The sequence below is a fragment of the Sipha flava genome, unplaced genomic scaffold (genome assembly GCF_003268045.1).
Source record: "Sipha flava isolate LNK unplaced genomic scaffold, YSA_version1 130_pilon_pilon, whole genome shotgun sequence".
In the NCBI taxonomy this organism is placed as follows: domain Eukaryota; kingdom Metazoa; phylum Arthropoda; class Insecta; order Hemiptera; family Aphididae; genus Sipha; species Sipha flava.
Genome location: NW_020271756.1, coordinates 1,053,269 through 1,064,625, shown reverse-complemented (window position 1 = coordinate 1,064,625; position 11,357 = coordinate 1,053,269). Strand labels below are relative to the sequence as shown.

The 11,357-nt window shown below is 25.4% G+C and overlaps 1 protein-coding gene across 1 annotated transcript; it reads left to right on the top strand.

The window, feature by feature from the left end:
• The first annotated feature begins 944 nt into the window (after positions 1–944).
• Positions 945–4,885, top strand: LOC112694507 (charged multivesicular body protein 4b). The gene is made up of 5 exons (XM_025569996.1): positions 945–1,301; positions 1,376–1,553; positions 3,720–3,834; positions 4,259–4,394; positions 4,473–4,885. The coding sequence occupies exons 1-5, from the start codon at positions 1,121–1,123 to the stop codon at positions 4,532–4,534; spliced, it is 672 nt and encodes a 223-aa protein (XP_025425781.1). The 5' UTR covers positions 945–1,120; the 3' UTR covers positions 4,535–4,885.
• Positions 4,886–11,357: the final 6,472 nt, after the last annotated feature.

Genomic DNA, 11,357 nt, shown 5'->3' with positions numbered 1-11,357 from the left:
GCTTATTATTGATATTCGAGATGAAAACTGATCGAACTAATCGTATATATGTTTATATTATTTATTGTAAGTATGCCCGTCGCAGCCGTCTCGATCTATCGATTGTATTAATATATTTCACAATAAATAACCCTCTAATAGAGTAGACTGTAATTAGTATACATATATATGTATCAAATATGGTTCACATATTATATGGATTGGTGTGCCACGAAAATTTTGTTGGAGATGAAGTGTGCCGCATTATTAAAAAGGTTGAAAACCACTGGGTTAGATACATAGGATTACAAATAATGTTAATATAATACGCCAGTTTGTTGTTGAATAAGTAGTAAATTTGTTCTTTAAAAATGAAAATATTCGTAGAACAGGTGATTACAATATTATTATGATTATACTCAGGGGTGTGCATATACATTTTTTTTGGGAAGGGGTTCAATATTTTTCTCATCACGTATTTCAAATGTATTTATTTCACAAGATAATAATTTTATAGTAGGTACAATAGATAATATAAATAACCCTGGCAAATATTTATAATATTAAACTTAAATTATATAAACATTTCAAGTATTATCTAAATTTGTTACAATTTCGAAGGTGTTTGAACATCTGAACACCCTACCCAACCCCCTTCCCTGATTATACTACTCGAAGGCGTCAACGACCTACAGCGCTGTTGAACAGTTGAAGAGGTCAAGTGGATATGATTGAACCAAATACTATTTTAGTTTTAGCAACAAAATATAAAAATCTAAATAATAATAATTTTACATGTTGTCTTTATTCTTGTCCTTTGCCGTTTTTTATATACTCCTTGGATCTTTTGGATAACAGCGTCTTTGGTTGTACGTTATCAGTCACACTATTACTTTCGTCGTCAATCGCTGAGTGGGTAAAGCTTGATCATATGAGCAATGACAACAATAAAAACTTTATATCTATTATCATTATTCATTATTCTTTCGAAATTTCATCAATTATAGTTATACGCAAATTCACTGTTGAATATCGTTGTTGTCTATCGTAATTTGATTACATTATTTTGATTGTAGAATTATTATGTTCATTGCGTAAATAAGTTGATTTGATAAATTCAAAGAAATAAATAGAATTCAAAATGAGTTTCCTTGGTAAGCTTTTTGGTGTCAAAAAAGAAGAGAAAGGACCATCGACTGAAGATGCCATTCAGAAGTTACGATCCACAGAAGAGATGTTGATTAAAAAGCAAGAATTTTTAGAAAAAAAAATTGAACAAGAGATAGCAATAGCGAAAAAAAATGGCACTACCAATAAACGAGGTAATCCAACATTAAAAAACTAAACTTTCTTTTCACATATTATAATTATGTATTCTGCATATTTTGATTCACAGCTGCAATGCAAGCATTGAAACGTAAGAAACGATATGAACAACAGTTAGCGCAAATTGATGGTACTATGTTAACTATTGAACAACAGCGAGAGGCTTTAGAAGGTGCAAACACTAATACAGCTGTATTAACTACAATGAAAACGGCGGCTGACGCACTTAAATCGGCCCATCAAAATATGTGAGTATTGTATTATATAATTGTTAATTTATAGCCATTACCAATTATTCTGAATGATAATTTTTTCATCATAATTTAATTACGATTGAAAACTATAAAAATTACATAAAAATATTTTCTTTTTTTTTTTCTTGGATATTTATAAAATGAAGATATTTGCTACATTTCTTTTTAAATACCACCTATGTTAAATAAATTTAGTCTATGTTTATCATAGAACACATGAGAAAATTAATTATCTTATAATTTATAATTTTATGTTTTATAAGAATATTAGTTACTTTAAAATTATATTAAACTATAATTTATGTCATTAAATGCTAATTGAGTACTATTGTGTTCGGTATCTTAAAGAGTTTTACTACTTGTTATTTTAATTTAGTTCAAATCAATGTGTACATTTTAGTAAAAACAAAATGTAATAAAATAACAGTATGCGGTAGAAATACTAAATCAGCAAATATTGTACAATAACTTACATTAAAACACTTAAAATTAAGAATTCAGTTTTTGCGGTAATGAATGTTCGGCCTACTATACAATATTCAGTGACTTATTCATTTTATCCGCACTATATACCTTCATACTATTATATTATTTTTTGAGAAGTTATTTCAAATTAAAATGAATTAACAATAATTTAAAGTAAATTACCTTTAGAAGAAAATTGTAACATTTACAGTGTGATAAATTTAGTTCATTTTTTTTACCTCCATTTTTATCTTAAATGAATCATAATATTTTCATGATTAAAAATTAGTTGTTTCCCATTATTTAAAAGTTTAAACTTTTCATTTAAATTTTATTTATTTTAATTAATTGGTAACCAGATACTTTTAAATTTTCTTCATTTGTTATCAAAAATATATTAGTATCTTATTTATAATTTCAATAAACAACTAATAAAAAATAATATTACTAGATGCTAAAAATAATTGGTCACAATAACATATAGTTATAACTGAAATTATAATAATTTTATCAGAAAAAAATTACATTTGTGTAATGAATAGTTAAATTTAAAATAATATACAATCATACAATTATTATTCAAATATAAAACACTTTTGGTTTCAATTCATTAAATCTGTTATATTCAACTAATATCATTATAAAAGATTTTTACAATACACAAACTAATTGCTTTAGTACATTTAGTTTAAATATGTTACTATTTTTTATCAATTAATTTATTTGTATAATTTCTTTAAATTATGTAAATAGTCATATACGTTTTCTACATATGTATATTTAGATGAATCTGATGTCTTTTAATGTTAATAATTGGAAATTTTTATAGGTTTTTAGTAAATTATTGCTATTAGTTAAATGTTATATCATTATTACTAGTAGATATAGAAAACAGAGAAGGATTTTGGGTAGAATGATAAGGAATTCTATAATATTATTATCTTAAAAACATTTTTATAAGAAAATTATAACTATACAAATTATAGAAAGTATAATTTACCAGTTTTTTTTTTTTTTAATTAGAGTGAGTTAGTTTTGATGAAATTTTTTAATTTAATTCAAACTTTATTTCATTAAGTTATCCTTTGATTCAAAATAAAATATCGCTAAATGTTTTTTTCTAACTTTTCTTTTTTTATATTAATAATTTATTAAATATTAATATTTCTTCTTTTCGTGTCCGGCGATTTTGCAGTTATATTTTATCCGTCCAGTAAGCTGCCAATTTTATGGTGTTGTCATTAATCACGTTCATATCTTCTTTAATTATTAATATAGTAGCTGGTCATTTTAATGTATTCAATTATTTAGTACTAAAGTCAATTAAATAACTAATATGCACCTGTATTTTTGTGCTAATAGAAATTTATGTGATGAATTAAAAAAATCTATTTAGATAGTAGAATATGCTATTTATTTTTCTTGGAGCTGTTTTTATTTTAGTATTTTAGTATATAGTTTTCCTAAAACTGTTTAGAAGTATAAGCTTGCTAATACATGAATCATATATATTAAATTTCAAAGTTTATAATAGGTTAAAAAGTTTAATAGGCTATTCTTAAATCATAATTAATGTTTGTTTACCAATTATATTAAATAACCATTACAATTTTATTTTAAGTTAATTATAAATAATATTTTATAGTAAAACAAAATATTATTTATGATAACTAAAATTAATAATTTTTGCTATAGGAATGTAGATGATGTTCATAATATGATGGATGATATAGCAGAGTCACAAGACTTATCTAAAGAAATATCTGAAGCTATTTCAAATCCTGTCGCTTTTGGAACTGATGTAGACGAGGTCAGTATAATAATTTTTCTTAAAAGATAACTATTTTTAAACAATTTAAAAAAATGTTATACTCTATTTAGATAAATGTAGTTGATTGAATTTGTAAACTATTTAATAGATTTAATTTTTCCTGTTTAATGTATTTTATTATGTCTATGAGTTATTATCTATTACATCATTAATAATCATTATTTTTACTAAATATCTTATAAAATTTAATTAGTTTCATTGCTATAATTGTATTAGTAACTTTTAACATATAAAGTGAATTAATTAAGTAACTTTTGTCAAACATAAAACATTTTAAATATTTAAAACAGGATAGTTAAAAAGGTATAAAAAATATATACATTTTATTTGTGATCAACATACTTATGCTAAGTAAAATAATTATGAACATGCTTAACTAAGAAAAAATGTATTATTAAAATAGGATGAATTACAAAAAGAATTGGAAGAGCTTGAACAAGAAGAATTGGACAAAGAACTATTGAACACAGGCAAGACACCAGTTACAGATTTACCAACTCCTGCAGTGCCAACATCTGAGCCCAGTGGTCGAGGCAAAGGTATTTACTATTTCTTATTAAATTATCTAAAGATGTATAAATTTACCAACTAAGATCTTTTTTTTTTATAATTTTTAGCAAAATCCAAAGTGGAAGAAGATGACGATGATATGAAAGAATTAGCAAACTGGGCTTCATAAATTGAAAATTAAAAACATCAAATTGTTAAACATGAAAAAAATTTACTATAAATATTTTTAAACGATCAGTACATATACTATTATGTTATTGCATAGATACTGTTTAACACAAATTTATTATCAGCGTACCTATTTTTAAAAAGCAAAATAAGAATAAAATATTTTGCTGTTAATATTGATATCCAATTTTCACGTTTAATCCATCCGGTATATTAATTATTGTCACAAATTGGCAAGCAGTGTCTATGAAAAAAGAGTAAGTCATATTCACATTAATCCAGCTTCTTGTATATACTTCCTTATTGTTAATTGTGAAGATATTTTTAATAAAATTACATAATTACAAGAATACATTTTATATAGAATATTAGTATATTCAATTGGTTTATTTTACACTTTTTTTTTTTTAGTAATTTTAATGTTAATTAAATTTATTCATTTTATTACTTAATATTAATATTTTTATTTGTCTTAAGCAAACATAAAAAATATATTTTTTCAATTTAACTTGTATATCTCATAGTATATTATTATTAATGGTACTGTGAATTTCAATGCATTTGCATGTATTTTTTGTTACTTTATTGGTGAATTGAGTGGCAGTACAATTTCTTTTCTCATAGTACGTTTATTTAAAATGCCTATTTTCTTTAAATATTTATATTGAAGCATGTTTCTATTATCTTAGTTTTTTTACCGATCTAATTATAAATAATCTTCAAGTATTTTATTTTTTCATTCAATATAAAATTTAAAAATAATTTAAATTATTTTTTGTCTACACGAATAGAATATTTTATATTTAATAATATTAGGTGGATTACAAGTTTTGATTTATGTCTCATAAATTCTAAATTTGGTTTTTTCTAAAATAATTTGTTATAACTTCTGCTTCTTCTCGTGTGGTTGACAAAACTCATATACCTTTTTTCGATTAGTGCATTATAAAATCGATGATTCGATCAGTCAATGTATTAAACAGATCATTTTTATTTTATATATTGTATGATGGATATGTGCATTTCAGCAGATGTTCGTCGTCCTGTATTTCTTCATAGTCGCATCTTGGATTTACCTCAATGCCCCATTTTACAAGATTTACCCTTGTGCGGGCTGTCCCTGTCCGTATGCGATTTAACGTTTTCCAATCTTGATAGGGTGTTGGTGTCCAGTGGGTAATGCTTCTATAATCACGTCAGAGTTGGTTGATTCCTCTTTCCACTTTTCTAATTGTTCGTCTAATTTTTTAAGATATATATTGAAGGTTTAACATTTGTTTTAATTTTATCTAAAAATATAATACAAAGTAATTATATTTTGACTGATAATAATTGTCCATGTTGTGCTGAGCCTAGTCTTTTGAACTACACGGTGGCTGCATTTCATCTACTCAGTATATAAAATATATTTGTATAGTAGGTACTGCCTGTTTGATTTTTAAAATTTGTGTGAATCAATAAAAAATATTGATATCTTAGCAGTTAGAAAAAAACTGCCAGTGGTGTTTTTTTTTTAATTTTTGGAAGTACCAATTGGGCAGTGGCGTATATAGTGGTTTGCAGCCCCCCTTCACCCCACCCCCCGAAATGTTTACAAAAAATTTAAACACTATTTTAAACGTAGGTATGTTATATTTTAATGGTTCTTTATACTTATTTAGAATTTATGTCTAACGTCAAATCGTTTTGGAACATTCTGTAAATGAAATGTAGATAAATACCTACTGTGTTTTGTTAGTAATTTTTAGATAGCAGTCGAAATTTAACTCTATCTATAATAGTCCCTCCTGAAAATATTTTCTTTATACGCCACTGCGATTGGGTAAATTGATTTGAGTATGAGTTCAGGACTAAGATTTATTATAGAAAAGTAGGTTTTTTTTATAACTAGTTAATACTTTTAAATATCATTTTAAATTTCCCCAGTAATTTTCTTGAGCGTAAAAAAAACTAATATTATGTGTGCAATTTTTTATTTTTGCAACTTAGAAAATTTTAAATTTAAATTAAGTTACTTTTTCTCAAAGTTAACTTTTAACTTAACGAGTTAAAAAAAAAATCGTTAATTTGCCCAGGCTCGTTTATTCTATTCATAACTACTTGCTCGAATAGTTTATACATATGGTCAGTGGCATACATTCAATCTTGCTCAGGGGGGGTTAACAAAAATAATCGTTATCTTTTTTTTTTTTCGTTGCACAGATAAATAACTGCTATAAATAGATATTATTTTATACAAAATTTTTTACCAATTTACAGTTTACTCTTACATTACAGTAAATTAATAGCTATTAAAATATTAAAACAGCATAGTCAACAAAACTTTTCAAACACCTATCAATATAATTATTTAATTATTATAATATTTGTATAGTTGTATATTTTAAATTCAAAGCGTAATAATGAAACTACAAATATATTACACGTCATCAGTAATAAAACAATTTTTTTTTTTTTGGCCCTAGGGAGGGTTTTGAACTTTTACTGTTGAAGGTGCTTGGTAATTTTCCGTCATGTATCAGTTGCATTTGACATTCGTCAACCCATTTCTCTATAAGCTCTTATAAGCTCTCCATCTTCATTGGTATTAGCGTATCCCCAGCTGAGGCTGTGACTATTAAAATCGCCAATGACTATTCTTGTATTTTGGTTTTGGAAGTTTGGGGGCTCTATAAACTTAAATGATGTAATTGGTTTTTTATATATTGAGGATATTGTGATATTTCCCAGGTCTATAGTTATTATTTCCATATTGTTCTCGTCCGTTATTTGTACTGATTCGAAATTTAACTCGTCTCTGACAAAAATTACACTGCCATACTTATTGTGTGGGCGTCGACCTATTATCTTCATGTTAGCTATAGATGGGTTATGGTCGCATTATTTTCGGTGGGTTTCCTGTAAGCACAGTACGTCTACATTATTCTTTTTCACTAAATGTAATATTATTTTTTTTTCTCTGATGTCAGTCCCTCAATATTAAGTGACATCGTCGTCAGATATGGTACTGATAAAGACCATTTTGGGAGGTTTTGTCGACTAGTGGTTGAAAGTTTGATCGTCATCATGTTGATAGTGTACGTCTCCGTTCGTGGTCAAGTTGCTGCCGTTATCCAGGGGGCGCCGCGTAGAGGCTCTTTCAATGCCTCCCTGTTATGACTAAAATAATATGTATATAAATCATTATTTAAACTAAATAGTACATGTCGACTTTTTTTCAATTCTAAATTATTTAGCAAAAACAGATTTTAAAATGTATTATTTAGCCCATAATCATAATTTTACTACATACCTACCACGTATCAAAGTCTCATAAACATGCAAGTAAAACAAGTAGTGTATTATTTTGCCAGAACTTTAAGGTTGGACGATTAGAGGCTTCAGATTTTGTCTTACAATTGTTTAAGTATGTTTAATTTAAATACATAAACTATTAACATAGACATGTACAATTTCACGCCAAATGCACCAATTATTTTTGCTGGTAATTGATCAACAGCCTATAAGTCTATTTTTTTTTTTTTGACTTTTGTTAATTTCCAATAATAATTTATAAAAAAATTATAAAAACCAATTTTTAATTTAGCAATAGTATACTCATTAATAAAAATTAGTGTAGATAAATCATTATAGATGATCCCTGTATGACGGCGTAGCCTAAATTAATAGCAAAAAAAAGTAATGTGAACATTTCACCCTCAAGACACTCAATACTTATGAAAATATGTTCCTATTGATAGGTACTTTAGATTTTATTTTAGAAAAAATATTTAATTCTTTTACAATTCACAAAACATCACTAATGATACAATTTTAAAAATATTTTTAACAACTTAATTATTTACATTTTAAATACTGTAAATTTGTATGTATTATAATAATGTTTAAAACAATGTTTACAAAGATAATTAAATAAGTATTCTGATTGATGCATCAAGTATTAAAAAATTTATATCCGTTTTCAAAACTAATGTTTTATTTTATATTTCAGAGTATTATTAAATGTACAATGTTATCGATAAAAAATGAACTGGTGTAGAGGCTAATTAATCAATATTACACTTATTATATTGAGAAATATTTAAACAATTATTTTTAATTGCATTATTTTAAAAGTGTTAGCAATATAGCTAATTTGGTCGAGTTTTATTTTTAAGTATTTATTCAATGTACAACAATTCTAAAAGCTTTACTGGAGTGCATTGAGCTTTATTAAACCTGATATTGTCCTATCTATCATATAAATTTAAACTTTGAAATTTATGGCTATTTGGTCAAGTTGGATGTTATCTCATCATACTGGATTTATGAACATATTTTAAAATTATAATTATATTTAAAAAAAATATGCATTATTTCCTTTTTCTTGTAAGTATAAAAAATTCACTTGTTTCATTTTAAAAATTGATGACATTTTTTTCTATCTATTAATACATCAACTATACAGTTTGAAAGTATTGTTTTTAATAGTAACATAAACAAAAATATGTCTATGATAAAAAAGTTTTTAATTTAATTTGAAAAATTAAATTTTGTTTAATATGTATAGATAAAATATAAGTTATTAAGATTCGATAAGAAACTTATGACTCATCCAGAATGCTTTAAATATGATTCATATGCAGCAAATTTTTGAATTTGAAGTCATTACAAAAAATAATGCTTAATAATATGCTTAATAAATGTCACTAATGTACACAACTATTTCTTTAAGGCTTATCTTCCAACGAAGTAACATGACGCGTGATCTGGCAGACGATTTGTTTGAACACGTTATGTAACACGTCGCTCGTGAATTCTAAACACGATTATAAGAAAAACCACCTAATACCGCATATTAATCGAACATGTCAGATCATATGTTACTTTGAAATCATTTTTGAAATTTTGTTACTGACAAGTGTAGGGATCCCAATTTATTTTTTTAAAAACACGGGACACTTGAAATCATACTTATATTGTAGGTATACAAAGTGGCATATTTACGGGGGGGGGGGATCAAGGGGATCATTAATCCTCCGTTGGATGTATATAATTAGCAACATTTGGAATCCTTACTTTAGACCTATAACTTGATAAAACTTTAACCCCCCCCTCCAAGAAAATACCTAAAACGCCACTGGATAAATACTTGAAATGTACATTTAGTAAACTAATAATTACATATTGGATACTTGAATGTAAGAACATTTATAAATTTTAGTTTTACTTATTATCAAGCATTATTTATTATCAACACATTTTAATTAAAAATTATAATAGGGTGACTTTCCCATAGTACATTTATAATTATAAACAAAAAATATGACTTTTTTATAGGTAACAAATTTATAACAAAAAATTAAAAATGTAATAACAATATAAACAAAAATTTAAGTAATGTAGGAATATTTAGTTTTTAGTTTTATTTATTTATATATAATATTTATCATCTGCATATTTTTGACTAGAATAAATTTCTTTTTGTAGTTTTTCATTTTCTGAGAGCACATGATAAGCCTAAGCACTTTCATTTATCTAAACTACATAATTTATCAGCAGCAAAAAACCTTTTATTTCCAAAGAATGCATTAACTTTCTTTGTTTTGCTTGATTCTACACCTAATTTATGACGTTTGGTGTCAATATGTTACAATTTACAATGTCAGATTTATTGCCATGATCAATACTGAAAATTGCACCACAATAAATAAATTCAATTTTTACGTTTAGGCATTTTTATTACTAAAATACTAACAACATTATGAAATATAAATTCTAATAGACTAATAAAATAGTAATAGTAAAATATGAAAATAATTAAAAGAATTATAGAATTTGATAATAAAATGATAATATTCAATTATCGTCCATAATATGCCGTATCAACGTATTTATATCAAGATCTATAAAGATATAAAAAGATATATAAAGAAGATATAGGCTTTGCATTCATATGCCGATAGCCAATTTGATAGCCGATATAGTATCTGTAATTAGTGTAACCCACGGTTTAAGATCTTTAGCCGTGATGTAACCACAAAACCAACAAAAAAATTTGTTGTTATTATAATCAAATAATTATCATTTATCAATAATTTAAATTTTAAAGTGCTAATAAAAATTATAAAAAAAAATTTAATTTTTGAAATAATTTTAAAATAAGGTACATAACGGGGTATCCAAAATACGGGACAAAAATGTTATTTTTGAATTTTTGTTGAGATATCGGGACGCTTCATTGATCAGGACGTATGGGATCCCTACAACAATAGTGGTGCAAGTACTACTTTCGTCATTACTCTCAGTGACTATGGGCAATTTAATTTTTTTATCGTTTTTGTCGAATTTTTCGTAATTTCAATTTCAATTTAATTCATTTTACTCATTACAGATTGGAATAAATATTTAACAAAAAATTAAACTTATTCAACTAGTTGATCAAATATTTTTTTTTCATTTAATAAAAACTTTAAAATAGACCTTTATCTTACAGGACTTTAAATACTGAAAATAATAGTTATCACGCCAAAACGGTTGAAGCCAATAATCATGCACTCTTTTTTGATTTAAAATATTCAAAAATGTCAAAGCACATAATATGTCTTCTTCATCTTGAATGCTGGACATTTTGATGAATAGTGAATCAAAACTGGTAGTGCACTAACCTACTAGCAAATCACTTGTCACACTATGTGGCCATATTACTTTGGTAGGTAAGATGCCTTAAATTTGAACTATACAAAGGCTATGACTGTAAATTAAATTATAGGGTGATACTACTTAATACTTCTATACTTCTAAAAAAATGAAATCTTAAATATTAGATCAAAATTAATATTGTT

Coding starts and splice junctions, on each gene's coding strand:
- LOC112694507 (XM_025569996.1), top strand. CDS start 1,121: ATGAGTTTCCTTGGTAAGCTTTTTGGTGTCAAAAAAGAAGAGAAAGGA. Junction 1,554..3,719: donor AAATCGGCCCATCAAAATAT/GTGAGTATTGTA, acceptor TTTTTGCTATAG/GAATGTAGATGATGTTCATA. Junction 3,835..4,258: donor TTGGAACTGATGTAGACGAG/GTCAGTATAATA, acceptor TTATTAAAATAG/GATGAATTACAAAAAGAATT.